This window comes from Colias philodice, chromosome 14 (assembly GCF_061535455.1).
Source record: "Colias philodice isolate Cphi_HAF_F1 chromosome 14, ilColPhil1 Martin Lab GWU primary, whole genome shotgun sequence".
NCBI classification, from domain to species: Eukaryota; Metazoa; Arthropoda; class Insecta; order Lepidoptera; family Pieridae; genus Colias; species Colias philodice.
Genome location: NC_143099.1, coordinates 11,811,952 through 11,834,632, shown reverse-complemented (window position 1 = coordinate 11,834,632; position 22,681 = coordinate 11,811,952). Strand labels below are relative to the sequence as shown.

At 34.7% G+C, this 22,681-nt stretch overlaps 3 protein-coding genes across 4 annotated transcripts in view; 1 reads left to right on the top strand and 2 right to left on the bottom strand.

Annotated features, from left to right (window-relative positions):
* LOC149483098 (organic cation transporter protein-like) overlaps window positions 1-5,902 on the top strand; it is a 33,481-nt gene extending 27,579 nt beyond the window's left edge. Inside the window, exons 10-11 of the mRNA XM_089703174.1 lie at window positions 3,696-3,877; window positions 5,126-5,902. Coding sequence (XP_089559300.1) covers window positions 3,696-3,877; window positions 5,126-5,317 — 374 coding nt within the window. The 3' untranslated portion in view covers window positions 5,318-5,902. The remainder of the gene's footprint in view (window positions 1-3,695; window positions 3,878-5,125) is intronic.
* Window positions 5,903-8,789: 2,887 nt separating this feature from the next.
* On the bottom strand, window positions 8,790-12,862 carry LOC149483097 (organic cation transporter protein-like). Its single transcript, XM_089703458.1, has 7 exons — window positions 12,634-12,862; window positions 12,179-12,416; window positions 11,732-11,987; window positions 11,317-11,645; window positions 10,913-11,207; window positions 9,761-9,942; window positions 8,790-9,239 (listed from the first exon to the last, which is right to left on the bottom strand). The coding sequence occupies exons 1-7, from the start codon at window positions 12,834-12,836 to the stop codon at window positions 9,096-9,098; spliced, it is 1,647 nt and encodes a 548-aa protein (XP_089559584.1). The 5' UTR covers window positions 12,837-12,862; the 3' UTR covers window positions 8,790-9,095.
* Window positions 12,863-14,061: 1,199 nt separating this feature from the next.
* On the bottom strand, window positions 14,062-21,327 carry LOC149483096 (organic cation transporter protein-like). 2 transcript variants are annotated; one of them, XM_089703456.1, is made up of 8 exons: window positions 21,227-21,327; window positions 20,269-20,464; window positions 17,452-17,671; window positions 16,675-16,930; window positions 16,061-16,380; window positions 15,442-15,736; window positions 14,664-14,845; window positions 14,062-14,290 (listed from the first exon to the last, which is right to left on the bottom strand). In XM_089703456.1, the coding sequence occupies exons 1-8, from the start codon at window positions 21,252-21,254 to the stop codon at window positions 14,132-14,134; spliced, it is 1,656 nt and encodes a 551-aa protein (XP_089559582.1). In that variant the 5' UTR covers window positions 21,255-21,327; the 3' UTR covers window positions 14,062-14,131. The 2 variants fall into 2 exon arrangements, with proteins under 2 accessions (XP_089559582.1, XP_089559583.1); XM_089703457.1 differs by having other exon boundaries at window positions 20,269-20,491; window positions 21,227-21,273.
* Between the last annotated feature and the right edge of the window lie 1,354 nt (window positions 21,328-22,681).

Sequence of the window (22,681 nt, the reverse complement as noted above, 5' to 3'; positions counted from 1 at the left end):
GGTTTATAAGGATACAGGTATCATCAGCGTACTGAAACATTTTACAATGACTGAGGTGGTCACTCATATTGTTGACATAAGTTAAAAAGTGCAACGGCCCCATCACCGATCCCTGAGCTGTACCCACTTCAACGCTGCTCATTTCGCTGAAACTGTTTTCTATTCTGACGCAAGATTTCCGTCCATGCAAATAGTCTTTACACCACTCAAGGAGATTGCCCCTTATTCCGCAATAGTCGAGTTGGTCAACGAGTTTGCGATGGTCTAGCGTATCAAAAGCACGCGAGAAGTCTATGAAAAGGGCGAGTACGTGCTTTTTATCATTAAGGTAAGTATTAACCTCGTCAGTAAAGTTTGATAGAAGTGCCGTAGTGCTTTTGCCGGATTGAAAACCATATTGATGCGGAGAAAGAATATCATTTTTCCTTAGAAAAGAGTGAATTTGGTTGCTTATTACTTTTTCTGCAATTTTATTAATGCAGGAAAGTAAGGTAATTGGACGATAGTTCTGACAATCATTTTTTTCACCTTTTTTGAAAACCGGTCTTATGCAGCCAGTCTTCAGTGCATCCGGATATCTACCAGTCCGAACTGAGGTATTTATGAGATTGACTATTACGGCAGATATTTTATCACTTATAGACTTAATATCGATTGCCCTTATTTTATCCATGCCTGGAGCCTTGTTATTATGTAAGTTTTTAATGATATTTTGTACATGTTTGTGAGTGGTTGGCTGAAATCGCATACTAACATCCACCGGCCTACTGTATCTCTTAAGGACTAAGTCAATTTTGCAATTTGGCATTATGTTTTTAATTGAATTTTTAAATTCCAATGCGAATTTTTCCGCGATTTCTTTACAGTTTAGTGGAGTGAAAGCACGTACAATTTGTGTGTCGATTGTTCGGGTTTTGTTTCCACAGATACTATTAATAACTTGCCACAACTTTCTAGGATCGCCATCATTTTCCTTTATTTTGTTACTATAGAATTGATTCCGGGCAGTTTCAAGAGCTTTATTAGTCTTGTTACGAGTTTGATTATACAGTAGTCTCAGCTGTGCGTTAGTTTCATCCTGTCTCCATTCCTTAAAAAGCTTGTCTCTTTTTTCACATAATTTTATTAAATTAGTATTTATCCATGGTTCTCGTTGAATGAATTTTCGTGGTATTATTTTATTTAATGTAGATTTTTTATACGCTTTATGAAATTGTTGTGTTATATATTCAAATATGTTATTAGAATTATTCATTGTGTTTGTTGGTGAGAAGTCAATAGCATTTAATTCAATATTTAATTTATTATAATCCAACACTTGTTTAATTTTATTTGTTGGAGCACGCTGTATATGACATGCTGTTGGTGTTGTGTCGATGCATGCAAGTACGACAACGCGGTGATCGGCAAGCACAGTATCAATAGCGGCTGTGTACGGGTCAGATGTGTATGTTCGTATAAAGATGTGGTCGATGCAGGATTTAGTTATTAGTTTTTGTCTCATTTCAATACGCGTATAATCTGATATACCGCACATCAACCCATACCCAGCTAACAAATTTACATAGCGGCTTTTTTGCATTGTTGTGGTTTTTAAATCTATATTCATGTCACCTAGTAAAAAAAGTGAATTAAAAGTACTTATATTGTTTACTTCGGCTAGCAGATTGTTCAATTCTGTGATAAATAACGTTTTACAACTAGACGGCGGTCTATACAGTGCACACAAGGAAAAACACTGCTGATTGTTTTTTATTTTACCACAAATATTTTCAAAAGAACTATATTTACTGTTGAAACGTGTAAATTTTAAATGCTTTTTTATATATAAAATTATTCCACCACCCCTTTTATTTTTTCTAAGTTGTGTGTGCATTGTATAGTCCGGTAAGCCATATAAATGACAAATATCTTCAGAAATGTTAGCTTCCGTAACCACAACGATGTCGAGGGCATGTTTTGTACATGAGATGATTTGCAGCAGCTTAGGAAAGTTCTTAAGCATTGAACGAATGTTTACATGTATGCAAAATAATTGTAAATTGCCAGACGGTAAGTTTTTGAGGTAATAATTTAAATCTGTACAGTTTAATAATTCAGTGACCTCTCTTATATTACGTGATTTATCAGTGTGAGAAAAGGACATTTTTGTATACATAATTTTAGACACTACATAATAAAACCGTTAGGTATTAGTTTAATTACTTATCATTCAGCAGACTATCAATATCATTTACACATCGAATAACGGACACTTTACAATTATCAGACTTACGTGCGAGGATACGTCCTTCTTTGCACCAGATATATTTGTAGGATTCCCGTAGACGTTGCTTAGCGTTATATAATAAAGTTTTGGTCTGGGAGGTTAAAGCTTCTCGAAAGTAGATAGGGTTGTCGGGATTGTCGGTTGAACCACGGATATTCAGGTCACTTACTTTTAATTTAGAATCTCTTCCTGCCGAAATCCAATTATCACGATCACTTTGAGATTTTAATTCTACTAGAATGACACTCGGCCGCTGTTGACGGCCGGGAAGCCTACGGATTGTTCTGATGCATTCCTTATTTGCTTTAATTTTTTCTCCTAGATTTTCTATAAGACTTTTATCAGTATATTCACGACAGACGGGTACTCCAGATACTTCCAACGAGTTGCATAATTTGTTTTGATCTATCTCATTTAGGCGTTGTTCCAAGGCTTTGACTCTCAGTTCAAGTCCTTTATTTTGATTCGTAAGATACTCGTTCTTCTTTTCCAAGGCTTTGATTTTATTCGCATTTTCGGTTAGCTTTTCTACGGTGTCCGATAGTTCGTCGGATATGAATGAATAAATAATTTTTGAGTTATAAGTGGGTCCAATTGTTTCGTTATAACACGTGGCTGCTGCTCACCAGTTCTCTTCGCTTGAACTTGGCTTGACACGCCACCGCACGTCTAGATTATAGTATAGGATGGGATTCGATTTCGCAAAATTTTCAGCTTTCGTCATGTTCGGTGTTTTTCATTTCATTTATTCATTTATTTTCATTCTAATTTACAAAGTGTTTACATACAATTACAATTTATGTTTTACCATTTAAAATTTGTACAAGGGGAAAAATGAATTATTAATTATTATAATGTTACTGTTATGTTGTGTACTGTTATGATGAGATGCGAAGTACGACGTGTAGTTACGTCATACGCAGTGCTATGATGAGATGTAAAGGGTCATGTGGTTGCGTCATAAGCACTATTATGATGTTAAGTGTGTCGTGCGGTTACGTCATAAGGACTGTTATGATGAGATGTAAAGAGTCGTGTGTTTACGTCATAAGCACTGTTATGGTGAGATGTAAGATGATGTGTGGTTGCGTCATAAGCACTGTTATGATGACATGTAAGGTGACGTATGGTTACGTCATAAGCACTGTTATGATGAGATGTAAGGTGATGTATGGTTGCGTCATAAGCACTGTTATGATGAGATGTAAGGTGATGTATGGTTGCGTCATAAGCACTGTTATGATCAGAAGTAAAGAGTCGTGTGTTTGCGTCATGTAACATGTTATAATGAGAAGTGAAGAGTCATGTGGTTGAGTCATAAGCACTGATATGATAAGATGTAAGGTGACGTGTGGTTGCGTCATAAGCACTGTTATGATAAGATGTAAAGCGTCACGTATGTAAAGGTATTTTATGTACGTCTCAGCGTTCTGGTGGGCAACACTGGCGCTGTACATGGCGGGCAAGATGTGCAGCAGCTACGGCATCTACTCGATGCACGTGCTCGCGCTGGAGCTGTTCCCGACGCGCGCGCGCAACTCGCTCACCAACCTCGCCAACACGGTCGGCCGGCTCGGCTCCGTGCTCGCGCCGCAGACCCCGCTGCTGGTGAGCACACACACACACACACACACACACCTCGCCAACACGGTCGGCCGGCTCGGCTCCGTGCTCGCGCCGCAGACCCCGCTGCTGGTGAGCACACACACACACACACACACACACCTCGCCAACACGGTCGGCCGGCTCGGCTCCGTGCTCGCGCCGCAGACCCCGCTGCTGGTGAGCACACACACACACACACACACACCTCGCCAACACGGTCGGCCGGCTCGGCTCCGTGCTCGCGCCGCAGACCCCGCTGCTGGTGAGCACACACACACACACACACACACACCTCGCCAACACGGTCGGCCGGCTCGGCTCCGTGCTCGCGCCGCAGACCCCGCTGCTGGTGAGCACACACACACACACACACACACCTCGCCAACACGGTCGGCCGGCTCGGCTCCGTGCTCGCGCCGCAGACCCCGCTGCTGGTGAGCACACACACACACACACACACACACCTCGCCAACACGGTCGGCCGGCTCGGCTCCGTGCTCGCGCCGCAGACCCCGCTGCTGGTGAGCACACGTGGCACAAGTGAAACTTCTTCAGCAAGGTTGAAATATACCAAAAGTATCGCCTTATTCCATAATGTGACGGCATTGCCATGACTCGACCTTAACATTTTACTCTCAATGCCTAAAGAAGTTTCACTTCAAAATTAATTTTATTCAATTTTGAAATAGTAAAAAATATGCATTTGAACGAAAAAAAAAAGTTTTTCTACACGTGAATATATTTATCTGACAAAAGTAATCACTGAATTCCAAACAAATCACCTAAACTTATCCATACAAACTTGTATAATCTACAAACTATATGTCTTTATTGCATAAGCAATTGATGCTCCAAGTAAAAAAATAAATAGATATAGTATTCATAGCGAGTCGGCTCGCCTGCTGGTAACCGACTCGACTGCTGCAAAACCTGTCTGCTTCATTGATAGTATTGTAGCAGTGGAGTGCATTCCTAGTAGTCATAATAAATTGTTGGGGGGGCAAGTATCTCGCCTTGCGGCGGTGTTGTTAACAACTCCGGCTGAGTGGCCAGACGGCCGGAGCCTAGGGCGACTGAGTGAGGAACCTACGGACTATCCGAGCGTTGTCCAGCAGGACTGCCCGCTGTATCCCCACTGTATTATTATATTGTATTATTACTAACATAATTTTTAGGTTATTAATGACTAACAAAATGAGTCGTTGCTTGAATAAATGAATAAATTGTATTATTATAATTGAATGTTTACAGGAGGGCTACTTCCCCGGGCTGCCCAGTATTCTATTCTCTCTCGCAGCGCTCGGCCCCGCGGCACTCGCACTCGCTCTACCCGATACTGCTAAAGCTGCATTACCTGATAAATTGGCTGATGCTGAGAACATTGATGGGAAAGATGCCGACAAAGAGACGGTTGCTAAGGAAACTGTGAAGGAGCGGTTATGATATAGAAGAAAATAATGAAATAGTGCAAAAACGTGACTGTGCAGTGTTAATAGTGAACTATGCAAAAATGACAACCGGATTGACATTAAAGTGAAATAAGTGAAAAGTGAAAATAAAAAGCTACCATATTTCCATGATTTAATCACCCGGGCTTCTCATACTTGCGTTACCCGATACAGCAAAAGCTGCATTACCTGATAAATTGGCTGATGCTGAGAACATTGATGGGAAAGATGTCGACAAAGAGACGGTTGCTAAGGAAACTGTGAAGGAGATGTTATGATGGAAGACGCGGAAATAAGTGAATTGTGCAAAAAAGTGTTAATATTGAACGTGCAAAAAAGTGAAGTGTTCATAGACTATAAAAAATTGACTAGTGATAACCGGATTTACAATAAAGTGACTGGGAAAAAAGTGGAAAGTGAGAAGCTTCAATTTCTACATACGACCTACTTCCACAATTTGCCCATTATAGTATTCTCTTCACGCTGGCTCTGGTCAAAATTACGCAAATATTACTACCATATAAGTTGGCTGATGCTGAGAAAGGAAAGAAGTTGATACTAAGACAATACTATGAAGGGGGCTAAGGCTAGGGGAAACTATGAAGGAAAGCTTATGATGGAAAGAGACTATAAAGGGCTAAGGGCTAAGGCTTAAGGCTAGGGGAAACTATGAAGGAAAGGTTATGATGAAAGAAATGGAAATAAGTGAATAGCCTCAAAACAATAAGAGATTCGAACTATCTACTGTATTCAGTAAGAATATGAAGCTTTAACAGTTAACAGTGAAGAGCAAAAGTGAGTAGTGTCAGCAGGATTCATACTGAAATCTCGAATAGGTGAATAATGCAAAACTCGCAGCTCAGCTAAAAACCGCGCGCGTCGTGCTATCAAGTAGGAAATAAATGATGAAGGAAAGAAAATGAGACTTTAAATCAGAGTTTATAATGGAGTTAGTGTGACTTAAATAAGTGGATAGTGCAAGAAAATCGAAACAAGGAAAGACTATGAAGTATAAATCATTGAGAAAGAAAAAAACACTGATAGTGCAGATAGTCTAACGCAAAATAAAATTAAAAGTGTGAACAATGAACGATTTAAAGAGATATTTTATTCATAAATGATTGATAAAATCAAGTTTACTGTGATAGTAGTGGGAACTAAGGCAATAGTAATTATTCAGCTTACATCGCGCATCGCTCTACCAGATAAATTTTTAGATGTGGAAGGAATTAATAGAAAAGAGGTGCTTGCTTAGCAAACTATAGAGAGATAATACTTTATATAGGTCAGCGCCTAGTGAATCTTTAAACAATTTATTTAAGAAGACTGTCCAATTAGCGAATAGTGGAAAAGTGATATTGGTCTATAAAATTACTAATGATTTTGAAGCGTCAGTTACGGGAAGTAATTTAAGAGACACTGAGTAATTTAAAATTATTGAACTACCCGCTAAAGCAATTGAAAATAATAGGAACTATGGTATTAGTGCAAAAAGAACTGTGATAGTGAAAGCAACTGACGTCAAAGTTCTTAATCACATAATAATTAATTATTAAAGATGATCTGATTAGATTATTATTAATTAAATTATGTCACTGAATAAGATAAAAATCATGACAAACATGTTTTTTATCTTATCAAAGAAGAGAATAATATTTTGAGAATATTTGATAATATTGAAATAACTGTGAAATTGCGATGAAAAATACAGAATCTTCTGTAATATTCGATTGGTGAGGAGTAATTTGAAAACATAGTACTTATAAATAAAGTGATTAAAGCTGAATGTATACGAGTACCTTAATGTCTAAACATTTGGTATTATATTATGTGGTAAATATGGACTTGAAATATTGGTTAAAAATTTGTAAAAAAATATGTAAACTATCATATTTTTATTCAAAACTAGCGGTCCGCCCCGGCTTCGCCCGTGGTACTTACGTTTTCTCTACATAAAAACCATCCTCGTACTTCAAGGAATATAATAAAAAAAGAATTATCGAAATCGGTTCAGCCGTTCTCGAGTTATGCGCTTACCAACACATTTTGCGATTCATTTTTATATATAAGACAAGATATGGCGGTGTCCAAACTATATTATATTTACCGGTGACAGTTATAATAGATTTATCATTTTCATTGTCTGTGTGGTCCCCTGGACATAATGTTAGGATTTCGATTAAAACTGAAAAATCGTTGGTTTAATTCCTTCTGAAAATAAATTTATTTATTTATTTATTTAAATAGGTACACATCACAGCTGACAATTTTGACTAATTATACACAAATTTAATCACATGTTGCGGTAAAATGCCAGCCAAATTGTATGTACACAGCACAATTGAAGTTAAAAAAAATTTATTAAAAATTTAATAGAATGAAGGAAAACAAATAAACCTAATTATCTAAATAGTAAACCGATTCACGAAACAAGTGCAAATCTTCTTCATCCTCCCAGGGTAAGGGCATGTTAATTTGTATAATAATCATTGACCAATATATAATATTATAATAAATGGCTGTATTATTATAAGTAATTTACGCTGATAGATTTATCAAAATGTATCATTACAACGTTTAGATATTGTAAATATTTTACATCTCTGCATTAATTATTATGCTTTGGATCAAAGCAAAGATCCTAAAAAACAGATTCCAAAAATGATTAATTTAGTAAAAAAAATCTGAACCTATTAGAAAGTCTGTATAGTGAAATTTCGTTCCTAATTAATTTAAGAATAAAATATGAGGATTATCTGTCTCAATATTTGTACTTATGTTGTACTATTTACTTGCTTATTTATAATACGAAAAGGATATTGAAGCAAGATAATAATAGAAATTGAATAAATCTGTAGAAGGGTCAATTCTGTACATTGAAAATATTGAAAAAACTAATGTTACTCGATCGATACCCAAACCCAAATATCTTCATTTCGAAACTTGGTATATATACCTTATTATCCTGGGCATAAAATGGGATACTTTTTATCCTGTAAAAATACGTAGAAAAAAATCTTAAATTTTCCGCGCGGACGGAGTTGCGGGCGGAAGCTAGTAATATAATATGTATTAAAAATTGGAAATCTTGCGTCTATTACGATCTTGCTCACGTCCTTATATCATTAGTATTAAGTTTATTGATAAGACTAATTAATTGTACAGAATAAATATCAATTCATATGTTTGTATTAGTTTTGTAATATTTTCAAAGCAAATAAATCGATCTCATACTGTATCTTGGCGGTTTCATTTAATATTCCAACTCTTTAAGTAACCTTTACCTTTAAGAACTATTTAAGTAACCTTTAGATATCAGAAATAAACTATAATTATTTCTAAATTAATTAATGTTTCAATTTGATTTACGGTTCTAAAAGAATAAGTATTTTATTTGTGGGATAGAAAAATGAAACAAAAGATTTAAGAAAATATTTTATTATTTTATTACATATTAAATATTTTACATTTGTATTGAAATTTGTATTTACAATAGATACAATAACTGCACAATGTCTTAAATTATGGCCGTTACACAGCTTTTGTTTTTATTTAAAACTCGGTTACATTTACAACCATTGAGTTACTATGTACTACGTTCTAGAGAGGGCATCGCTACACATCCTCGCACATTATTGGCGGAAATCACCCTTAACCTCCAAAAAAGGACGTTCTCAATCATCTTCAAGTTGATTAAATAATTAACTGCCTTAAACTATATGATTATTATAGTATATATTTACACTCCTCATAGAGGATACACAAAGAGAGCTTCACTTGCGTCCAATAGCCTCCGCCTCCGCTAATGTGTCCGGCATCTTAGTGCCCACTGTCTCGGGCTGAGTCAGTACTAGCACTCCAGAGAGGATCGCCATTCCTCCGAACATCATGGAGGGAATACCGTGCCAGTAGTCCATCTATAAGATAATATACGGTTTAGTAGTTTTGAAACAACAACAGCAGTATCAACAATGTTTATTAAGTTTAGTTCTTTTGAAACTACATTAGAATATTTTGTTCCGACTAGATGAACATGTTCTGTGAGGATTTCGTTCATAATATATTACATTGAATTATGATTGCGAAATAGCATCTTTATTGGTCATTGGACATTCGGTGATGCATAATATTCTTCATTACCAATTTGTGTAAAAATAATGTAATTAGTACCAACTTTACAATCATTTTCGGTATATTAATATTAATTAATATCGAGCAGATTATCTTTCTGCAGATTATCTGGTAAGGGATGTAAATATACATAGGACCAAAATTGATTCATATAGTTTAGAAATAAAAGTAAATAATATGAACCAAGATTTTTTTACAATAAAATTACATAAACCTATTAGCACACAGCATCACGTATTAATACTAACATTATTTAACAAGAACCAGTTTAATGAAATGAAATACTACAAGGAAACATAATACTCACAAGTACTGGTGTAAGAGGAGCTGTAATAGACCCGATCCTTCCGATCATAGAGGAGAAAGCGAGTAAAGTATGACGGAACTGCGTCGGGTACAGTTCAGAAGTATACAGGTATAGAGACGTGAACACAAGGGAGATACCGAACTTGCCGGCCAGGTACACGATCAGACGGAGCACGTTTAAGTCTGAAAATTAGTAAAAATGATACACTTCTTTTCTCAGCTTGACTTCTTTTAGAAGCGAGTTTAAATCGTTATAATTTAGACAGAAAGAATTTCGTCACTAGTTTGTACTAGTTATGTAACAAAATAAATCTAATCTCTCAACATCGTAGGTTACCTGATTGGGAAAAGTATTTGAAGATATATTTAAAAATCAATAAACAGCTATTAAGAACATGAAAATATGGTTGCGCAGATAAATATTTATCAATATCACAGCTGTAGTGAACGGTACTAATCGATTAGGTACCAATTATGTGATTATACATATATTAAAAAATTGTATATAAAAAATTTCTCAAGGGTTTCTAATCAAATAACGATGTTATCGATTAGATTTTGATAAAAAATTGGCAATGCCGTGGTATTGCTATGGAATTAATTATGGAAACTTCTTTATCGGGGTTGGAAAAAAATTTAGTGTAACATTTTTTCGTTACGCGTGACATTTTTCCGTTACGCGCCATCTTTTTCTTATCCCTACCACGCGTGATTCGACGTATTTCTGTAAAGTTGCTTAAAGTAAATTATTTTTTGAAAAATAAGGTCATAAAGAAGTTTCACTTCTTAAGTACGTGTGTACACTAGTACACGCATACATTTTTTTTGAATGTTAATGATTTCTAAATATGAATACGATAATGATTGTAAATAATTTAGATATGCAAAACGACCTTGGGGTCATATCTAAGGAAAACGAATTAAACGTACCAAGTCACGTGTATGCAGCATTATCTTATCCATATTATCATAATAACAATATAAATCAATCATAAAAAAAGAATAATATCCGGTATTGATCCTGTACAAACTTCAATGTTTAATTGTAATTTGAAAATATTATTATTTTCAAAAAGCGTAATTATGTCAAACAAAATACTACAATTCTCAGCAAAGGGTGACAAAGTAAATGGATATACTGTGAAAAACTTACCACTAGGAATGAATACGAAGGCAATATTGCAAATTGCACTAAAGAAGAATCCACCCGAGAGCGTAGGTTTCCTTCCAATTCTGTCTAAGATGAAGACAGCGGTGTAAAAACCAGGTATTTCGATGGCACAAGTCAAGATGTAGTTAAGGTACATGGTATCAGACAGGCTGGTAGAGTTGATGGAGAGACCATAATAAACGAAAGTCGTGGTAATCCACCAGATGGGCGTGGTGCACACTCGTCGCAGTAAAATGCGAGACTTGAAAATGGTGCTTATGAGACCTTGTTCATTTGTCTGAAATTGAAATAATCATTTTTAAAACAGTAAAAACCGTAATCATCAAGAAAAAAAATCGCGTGAGAGGTCATAAATAGTTTTTCATATGATTTTTTATGAAACTTACCTTCTTAGATTCCTCGGTAACTGGAGGCGGTGTTAACAATCCTGCCATTGACTTCTCACTTATCTGTTTCTTATTTACTCTTGCAATTTTCTCCAAGATCTGTCTAGCTTCTGTAAACTTCTGTTTCGATAGTAGCCATCTGATGCTCTCGGACAATATCCAGTAGTACGAAATGATTAAAAAGCAGGGGATATGAAGTGTCATGATCATGTATCTCCAGGGTTGGATGACCCAAGCGATTCCTCCCAAAATTACTTGACCTAATGCAAACATGGAAGTGGATGTGGCACTAGCAAGCACTCTGTATTTTGGTCCCACGAGCTCAGCAGCTGAAAATCAATAATTTCTTAGTCAAATCAATAGGGTATTTATACGTACCATACAAAATATTGAAAACAATTGAATAAAAACTCACCAAAAACATATGCAGAACTAAAGGTTCCCGCACCCAGTGTAGTCTGTAAGATTTGCATAGCTAAATACATGTTGTAGTTAACAGAGAAGGCTCTGATGAGACCAATGAGGGCCAGGTTGAAGACGCTGATCACCAACGCGACCCTTCGACCGAATCTATCTGAGATGTAGCCAGTGATGGGCAGAACTAGAAGCGTTCCCACACTGTTGAGTGTTCCGGCGAGTACTCTCAGCCATTCTTGACATCCAAGATCAAACTGAAATAAGCCAGAAGAATTTTATAGTAAATTACAGGGATAGGTTTAATAAATAACAATAAAGCAGAAGTAAGGAAAGAAAATCAGTTCATATAAGTATAGTTTAAGTTTTAATAAATGAAGTCATAATTTACGAAAAAGATATATTATGTACTAACAAACTAACTTTTAAAAGCTATGAAAACACTTACATCATAAACAACAGAGTTATCTCTAGCATACACAAAATCATTGCAGTCCACAGTCACTGACTGATCAAAGAGCGTCGCAGGGCAGTAATTCAAGCTACCATTGGCGATGTTACTACGTGGTCTGAACCGAGAGCAGCTGGCTAACCCCGTACTAGTTTCTGGGATAGCATTTGTAATCCAATCTGGTTCAAATGTGTCAACGAGCTTGGTGTCTTCTCCACATTCGTCCACGCGACATCTATTAAAAGAGCATTAGTAGAAACTAATCTTAGATTCTATGTAGGATATAAATTGAAATAAACAATGCTTGAAAGACAGTTTTGATATAATTGATCAGAAATTAATTTTGACTATATATTAAGAATAATTAAAAGTTACACGCACTACAAGAACTTTAACATTTAATTAACTGACTATGCAGAAGGAAACATTAAAAATGGGTACAAATTCAATACCTGTGAGGAATAGCAGCTGCTGAGAAGATATATTCACTCATGAACGCTGACATGATGATAGGAATTGCGACAAGAAGCATGTACCGTAATTGGAACGGTCCAAACTGCCCCAATTCGTTAACCAACACATCATCAAGATCGACTCTCTCTGGTATACTCCCATCATTAAATTTACTTTCCTTGGATTCCGGAGAAGCTCCCATTTTTTCTAGTGACTTGAAACACCTCTCCCCACTATGTGTTACGAGCAAGTAATTCGTTCGCGTAATTAATAAATTATTATCATCTTATTATCATTGTTAAAATAAGGCTTAGAATTATTATCAAGTATCGTAGGGCTGATATTGAGTGCAATAAAAATATTTTTCCATGTTATTTTGTAAATAAAATTGAGAATTTCAAACGTTGATTGTAGAATATCCGCATATTGTATTTAGAGGAAAAAAAAATAACGTTGAAGATAAAAATAAATAAAGTATTGTTACTGTTTGAAGTATTATGTCATGAATTAAAACTGTAGAGCATAAGAACATAAGAACATGGACTTTGGGATTCATTCATTAATTAACTTTAGAGTAGGTATTCCATTAAAGTGGTACATAACAAAGTAAAGTCAAATATCAATCTCAAGTTATTGTTTAATTACGTTTTTATATTATTTTGTTCAGCCCTATATTTTAATTAATAATTATGATTATGAGTAATATTACAATTTAATCTTTAAGGTTCTTTAAATTCATAAGGTTCAGTTATTAATACCATTTAAAATTCATTATAAGTTTGTTTGTTTACTATACGGAGGCTGAATTTATGTTTTGCGTGTGATAGTTATGGAGGAATCATAATATTATATAATTTTGAGGGATGTCTTCCGCATATTTCATCTTTTATAATTAAGTACACTGAAGCCTGAAGGATATTGTTTTATTCACACTTCTCAAGGTTCGTTTAAAATACAATAAAAATAAACAACATATAAAGAACAGAACCCACACTCCACAGGCCACATAAAATAAAATAATTATGCCACATTATGCTAATGCTGCTCTGCGTCATTGTCCACATTTTGTGAAAGATAACGTTTATCTATTATATTATTATGTATTATTTGTAATTGATTAACTTTTAATCTTTAAAATAAGAATTAATTAGATTATGGATAGTAATCTTATCGATTAAAATAATTTTAATTGCTTTTGCTTTAGCTTTGTACTGCCCATTTCGATTTATCAGATTCTATAGATTTTGTAATCGTTTCTCGGAGTATTGGGTTGATTTTAAGATAATTGATCAAAAAATTCCTTTTTTACATAATAAATAAAAAAATTGCAGGAATATTTATTTAATTAAAATTTATTCTTTTCTTTCTTAGTCATATGAAATCGACCTATAAGATATTTTCACTTGATAAAATAAATATAAATTGAGATCTCAAACATGATAAATATCCTTAATAAGATTAATTATTATCGAGAGAAGTTTTATCTACGTAATGAAATCAGCTAGAAGCATCTACAGGCTTCCCAAGAGCCTCAGCTTCTTCTAAAGTATCAGGTAACTTGGTGCCGAGGGTCTCTGGCTGCGTGAGGACCAAGAGGCCAGAGAGGAGGCCCATTGCCGCGAACATGGTTGATGGAATGCCGTACCAATAGTCAGCCTGGGAGAAGAACAAGAGATATAAGGCTAACTATACGCATACGAGTTGATTGTCCAGACTTCGGTGGTTTAAATCCAATGTGAAATATAGCATTTGTTACTCGGAAATAATGTAGTAGGTAGGTGAAAGTATTTAAAAAATCGGTCGAGTAGTTTGTAGTTTTACTTTTTGTAATATTAATGTAGATATTTAGGTTTAAGGCCTTCCTTTATATTTCCACTTTCAAAATTACACTCATTCACAGAGCTAATGCATATACGACGAGCTCAGAGGTTTGATTATTATTAGTACAGGTGAACAAAAAAGTCACGGTCTGCAAAGTATTCACTTACGAGGAAAAATCGCTTAGAGAAACAAATACAAATAAACTTACAAGCACAGGCGTCAACGGGGCAGTAATAGACCCAATCCTGCCAATCATAGAGGAGAAGCCCAGCAAACTGTGACGGAACTCTGTCGGGTACAGCTCAGAGGTGAACAGGTACAGGGAGGTAAACACCGCAGAGATGAAGAACTTGCCAGCAAGGAACACGATCAGGCGGACCACGGTGAGATCTGGAAGTTGGAATAAACGATTGGCAAGGAAGGATATAAAGATTTGCATATTTAGTTTTATAATATTCAAATGTATAATGATAATATTTTAAAGAATAGATAATTCGATTCAATTCTGAGGATATTAAGATTTTCGCAAATATTTCAAACCATACGAAAGGTATCCCACTCTGCAGGGGTAAACGTTTTACAAAGTACCAAATTAACTTAATTACTTTAATGACTACTGTAATTAAAAAAAAAAATCTCAAAACGTAGCAAGAGTATGGTCTTTAGAAAATTGAACTAGTATTTGTAAGCGAAAAGCATTGATGGCACTTTCGCACAAACTTGTCAAATATTAAAAAAAAACTGTTAAGTACCTAATCACAATACTCCTGCGCACGACAATTTCAATTACACGCAGTGATTATGTGCACGATTTTATCATTAGGAGTAATAAAATATAATTTAAAAATATGAAACACATTACACAACCTTGAAATTTCATCCTTATCGTTAAACATTGCATGTATAAATTGAGATCAAAAATGTAGTTCTTTTTAGTAAATGCACAATTTTTGTAACATCATTTAGCTTAAAACATAAAATATTACCTGTCGGAATGAAAACGAAGGCAAGATTACATAAAGCGCAGAATATGAATCCAACGCTCAGAGTTGGTTTCCTTCCAGCCTTGTTCAAGATAAATGCAGCGGTATAGTATCCAGGTATTTCGATAGCCGCAGTTAGGATAAAGTTGAGATGCATCGTATCAGAAAGACTCGTGGAGTTGATGGACAGACCATAGTACACAAAGGTGGTTGTGATCCACCAAATAGGAGTGGTACACACACGCCTTAGGAGCACTGGGGATCGGAATATCGTCTTTATTAGGCTGCGTTTCTCTGCCTGAAAAATACAGATATTGTTAAATGAGATATTTTTAGATGCGCTTTAGTAAGAAAGGATAAGCTCAAAATAAATATAGCTTTATCTTCGTTTATTAAAAGATATGTCTCTATCTTTATATATCTTCTTTTATTTAGAAATATAGATAAGTATATCTATAAATAAATGAAGACATTTATTTATTTATAGATATAAAATAAAGATAATATAACTAGGTATTTTAATTTTATTGGATATTTACTTAGAAAGCCTGATATCACGGTTTCATTTATTTCAGTCTGTTTTATCAACCTCCAAGTACTCACACACTTTAACAAAACTAACCTTTGGTTCTTCCCTTTGTGGATTCATCAGAGCCAGCATGGACTTTTCACTAACTTGTTTCTTATTCACCCTGGCCACATTTTCCAGGTTCTGTTTAGCTTCTTCAAATCTGTTTTGAGATAGGAGCCACCTAACGCTCTCTGAGAGGATCCAGTAGTAGGAAATGAGAAGGAACACAGGTACGTGTAAGGCTATGATCATTTGTCTCCATGGCTGGACGCCCCAGGCTACTCCGCCGAGGATCACTTGGCCGACTGCAAACATTGAGGAGCAGGTTGCACTGGCCACCACACGCCATTTCGGTCCAACAAGTTCTGCAGCTGAAAAATAAAATTATACTTTTTAAGTCTTCGATATTTCTATCATGAATAGTGAAACTAATGAATACATGAATCGCAGTTTAGAAATACCTCTTGATGTGTTTTAACATCATACGATGACTACAAAAAAAGTCGTTTACCGCTGTCTGTCTGTGTATATATTTATGCTTAGATTTTAACAGATAGAGTGATTCAAGATAAAGTTTTTAGTATATAATTTGTTAAGTTTTAGGCAACGCGGTCAAAGTGACGGACGGAAATCTAATAGGATAATAAGATATAAAAGGCGCTTACCGAAAATATAAGCCGAGCTGAATATACCAGCTCCCAAAGTGGTTTGAAGGATCTGCAGCACCAAATACATAACGTAGTTAACAGAGAAGGCTCTGATGAGTCCGATTAGAGCGGTGTTGAAGAGGCTGATGGCCAGAGCCACGCGGCGACCGAAGCGATCCGAGATGTAGCCAGTTATGGGTAATACTAGCAATGTGCCGACACTGTTGAGTGTGCCCGCTAGAGCTCGCAGCCATTCTTGACAACCAAGGTTAAACTAGAAAATTCAAAATCAGTTTAGTGCGAGTCGAACTTGCGACGACGAATAAGCATTAAGCACCCTTATTGTTATTGTTTTGCAATCGCAATATTTGGTACCGTTTTACCCTTTTCAATTTTTTACCCTTTGAACCCTTCTATTGTATATTATGTAACCTACTTATTGTATAATATTTTGAAGGAGAAAGAATATGATTTGATTGATAATAATTGATATACATAATATGTATAAATAATTGTATGTACTATTAAAGAGCATATCGAATCCGATTGTTTTACTAATCTCTCCTAACGTCCACCGTAGATATAAGAGGAGTAGAACATAATAAATTATCTATACATTTTGATACATATTTTCTTTGGGCTGTTTCTATGTCTTTGAAAAATAAAAACAAAACAAAGAATATAGATAAAAAAATAAACCGAAACTGATAAGTTTTTGATCATTATACATATACTCAGTTTTTTGATAAATATACTCAGTTAAAACTACCGAAATATTGCAAAAGGAATACTCACATCATAAACAACTGAATTATCTCTCGCATATACAAATTCTTCACAATCAAGCGTTTGTGATTGGTTGAACAGGTTTGCAGGGCAATAGTTCAGACTACCAGAGCCCACATTACTCGAAGCATACCGTTCGCAGCTGCTCCCATCGGGAATGGCATTGGATAACCAGCTCGGTTCAAAGAGATCGCTTTTGGATGTTTCTCCACATTCCGGTATACGGCATCTATAAGCAGTTTTTGTTTAACATAGATAAGATTCTATTATTATTTCTTTTTGAAGTGAAACTTTTTTATCGGGGTTGGAAAAAAATTTAGTGTAACATTTTTTCGTTACGCGTGACATTTTTCCGTTACGCGCCATCGTTTTCTTATCCCTACCACGCGTGATTCGACGTATTTCTGTAAAGTTGCATATAGTAAATAATTTTTTGAAAAATAAGGTCATAAAGAAGTTTCACTTCTTACGTGTGTACACGCACACATTTTTATTATTTCTTATTATTCATTTCCATAATACCAGAAGGGTCCCAATCTTTTGGAAGGCTTACGTGGGGACACAGGTCCAAAAAACATAGGCTGTTTTGAGAATTGAATGTGTTGTTTAGTTTATTGACCAGGTATTCTCGTAGGTAAATAATGGAAATAAAGGGCGTGGTTCCAATTTTGTATGACCGTAAGACAACAATGTAACGGTACAAAGAATCGATACACTTTAATAATCGAATATATCTAATCTTATCAGCGATCCAAAGCGCAATAAAAAGCTCTTGAAAGTCTTAATAATTATCTATCATTCAAGGGTGAAGGCATAGTCGCAAAATTCAATTTAAGTACACAAATTGGAAACAACAAGGTCTCTTATTACATTAATTTATTTATTTTTAAATTTCGGGAGCCAAAAAAGGTCTTTTTTTAAGATCAAAAAAATCTGCGTGTTTTATGATTGCCGTGATAATATGATTCATTGACTATATCTCTTGGTGAGTATATAGGTAATATAACATTATAATACATAATATAAAGATTAAATTTTATCGTCTTAGGTATGCGAAATTTATATATGTAACATTGCGCGCAATAATACATAAAACTCTTCGTACGAACACGTGAAACAGTCGAAACAAATTTAAGAATAACCTTTTTTGAGAAATTATTGTTCAACTGATTTAAAGCAAGTTTTCAATTAAGTATATTATGAATAAACATGAAATTTTAAAGTGAAACTTTTATTGCATCATCTCAAACTTTTTGGTCTGTGTAGCGCATGTCTGTGTAGCCACAAAGCAGTGTTCGGAACCGTTCGAACAGTTTCACTTTTACCGTGGTTTCATAAAACCACACAACAATTTTTGTTTTATCCGACATCATAATAATTGCCAAATATAAAAAGATTCAATCAACGGTGCATTTAGATCAAACGAGCGAATGCTCTACCCCCACTATGTCACATTCTTCTAGTGTAAACAGGCAATGCAATGTTCTAATACTGAACAACACTGAATGCGAGTTTTCGTTTACACCCATTGAGATAATATTACTACGTATGGAGGAGACACCACGAACAAAATCTGTGCGCCATTTTTTTGCTCTAACTAAGTTCTAAAAATTATTATCTAGTTAGGTACTTACCGATGAAAGTTATTCCTTTGCACTTTTCCGTATTATTTGTATTATTTGTGCAATATCGTAACACACACGAAGGCATATTTGATGCGTTTCACTTTAAAACCATTAAAAAAAACCGCTCAACATACGTCATATGAACATAAGTGATGTAGGCGTTGTCGTCTCCATATTAATAATATCTCAATGTTTACACCTAAAGATTTCGAAAGAATCTTGCAGCTCTAGGCTCTATGTTCGATTGATGTAAATGCACCCTAAGGAATTTTAGTAAGATTTTTCACGATAATATTATTATTCTTTAATTAAGTAACTATATATGGATTGATTGGTTTATTTTTATTTATAGAAACATTTTACAGATCTTAAAATTAATTTGTGTAAGGTAACACTGTACAGTGTCTGTGCACTGGACTACATAAGACTATTCCTTTTATATTTTCATATTTTATAAATTACAGTAACGCCGCGTTTTCTTCAAATACATTATATTATTTTCAAACTGAACAAACTCAGAGCTTACACCTTACTAATAAGGAGAGAGAAGGTGTTTAAGATAAAAATGAAATAAAATATAAGTAGCCCATATATTATTTCCTATGTAGCTTTCTATGTGATTTCGATGTGTTACAAGACACGTACAGATACGGCGGCGGACTTTGTTTCTATCAATCTAACTAATAAAAGTTGTTTGGTAATTTGGTATAATATTATGCAAAATTAATAATAATTCAAAACCACTGGTATTGGCTTTACTATTGGCTTAACTTTAAGAGTCCCATAAATAATTTGTACATAATTCCTAACATCATACAGAAATATAAGTCTTATTCAAAAGTAATATACAGAAGTCCTAGCATTCAAACCATTATCACTACAATCACTACATAGTATAAAAGAAAGTCGCTTTCTCTGTCCCTATGTCCCTATATGCTTAAATCTTTAAAACTACGCAACGAATTTTGATGCGGTTTTTTTTAATAGATAGAGTGATTCAAGAGGAAGGTTTCAGTATATAATTTACTATGTTTTAGACAAAGCGGACGAAGCCGCGGGCGGAAAGCTAGTTATTATTATTTGAAAGCTTTTTCCTAAAATCTTAAAATTAATGCCATCAAAATTTAATATCTGTGTACTCGTAACTTGTAACTTGATGTCAAATAAATGTACTCCCTTGCACAACACCCAATTGACTTACCGATGAGGAACAGCAGCAGCCGAGAAGATATATTCGCTGAAGAATGCAGAGGAAGCTATTGCCAAGCTGACGAGGCACATATTCCGTAGCTGGTACCATCCGAACTGGCCCAGCTCGTTCACCAGGATATAGTCCAGGTCTATCACAGGCGCATTGGCCTTAGACTCTCGTTTAGACTCCGACATCTTTAACCACTCTGCGTCAACCGAAGCAAGTCAACCGACTGTTAAAGAGATTGTCGTAATATCTGTTAACTCTTTTATTGTTCTATGTTCGAATTGTATTTGATAAGTTTTATGGCTGATATATGGACGATAATATGCCCAAATAACATATTATTGGCTTGATAAACCATGAGAGAATTGACGCAATGTGCTGACTGTTTCGATAATTTAATTGAGGAAATTCATACAAAAACATGTATTTGTAATCCTCCATAAAATATCGTGTCGCTGTTTCAATTTAGGTATAAGTAGATAGATACTTAACAAAGTATCACTTATTTTTTATAGAAGAGCTTTCCAAATTAACGATTTTTGTCTTCCTTACATTTTTTAGCACAAAAGGAAAATAGGTATTAACCTAATCCTAAACCTCCTGTTTGAAACACTTCTTATGTAAATAATAATATATCCGTAGTGATTTTGTTCATCGGTTGTTGTGTTAAACTTAGTCCCTAAAATTTTTAATTTTAGGACAAATTGAAAATTCAATTAGGTAGGTACTTCTTTAGTCTTTCACTTCCACTAGTTCAAATAAAAAGAATTAATCATTTTAGGTTTTGGTCAAACAAACATACAAATCAATCATAACTATAGTATGATCACTCAAATACTCTTACAAATTTCAATGATATAAGATAAGTAATTAATCGTCTAATAACGGGATTTACAAACTTTATCAAGATAAAACTAGAAACGATATTGCTTTTAAATACATTAATGAATAGTTATCTTACCTTTATGATTAGGATATAACACCCACATTCAATAAATTCAACAATACAGAGATACAAAATAATGTTAATTAATCTTGCTTAATTCATTAAGAACACTTCTTCCATCCGGGGAATTTTCCTTGATATCTGAGACTAGCCACCCCCGTGGCTTCACTCCTATTGGCCGTAGCGTGATGATACAACATATAGCCTTCCTCGATAAATAAGCTATCTAACACCGAAAGAATTTTTCAAATCGGACCAGTAGTTCCCGAGATTAGCGCGTTCAAACAAACAAACTCTTCAGCTTTATAATATTAGTATAGATATAACAGAATTAAATCTAAAGCAATTTATTTAAACTATTCACTAGAAATAATAAAGCAGCTTTGTCAGTTGTTAACTATAGTATAATTACAAATGAATGTCTAGACTAGTTCGTGTCTAGTTAAACAAACATTTTATCATTTTGTGTCAATTCATTTCCAATATTTGTTAAAGTATTAAGTAATCTTCTATGTGCGACGTTAGTTTTGTAGAGTGTTATTTATACAAGAAATTTCCTAGACATTAATTATCACTTTCACCAAGGTATTAATAACATTAATTTATTATGGGTATAGTACTCCCTGAATTAGTTCGAAAATTCTTCTAGCAAGGCTCCGTTCATTGTATTTATTCAGATAGTATTGTATCTAATGCCACCTAAGATTTCAACAGAATAATAATAGTTTAAAAAAACTAAAAAACACGCTTTTTATAGAAAACCGAACTAAAAAATAGAAAATTTTATCAAATTAGTGTATTGTCATCGGTCCTCAATAAATCTACAAAGTTTGAACGAAATCCGGCCGTTTAAAGTGGGTCGAAATCGCGCCCAATGAAGTCGGTTACAAACATACAGGTGAAGCTAATATAAAGCGTGTAATAAAAAGGGAGTTACTCATTGCTTGCTAAGATTTTTGAACTTCCTTTGTCGAAAAAGCAGACGTCACAACTGAGACGATTCTATAGTTATTCAAGAGTCCATATTTAGAACGTTACCTAATGGGTATACAGTATTAAATAGGAGACAACGTAGGAATTATATCGATGTCTAGATTGTTTTTATGTTGCTGGACTCGACTGGCATGTTTCTTGTCTGGACTGAAAGCATTCTGAATACATACAAAGCTGTGATAAAAAACCTGTGCATATTTTCCTTTATTGTGTAGCAATCTCATTTTTGCTTGTAAACAATATCCCTTGGATATCTACTATCTAGTTATATCGGGGCCACCCGCAGTACATGCATGTGACGTCGTATTTGTTAACGCGGCATAACTACGGCCACCCTGCATCGCCTTAATATGCATTTTGTAATTCCTTGAACGCAGTTGCAGCGTTGCATTTTTGTTTAGCGATAAGTATATAATTAGTTAAAGTATTCATTCTAGATGTAGAGAGCACCTATTAAAGACGTTTAAATTAAATCTT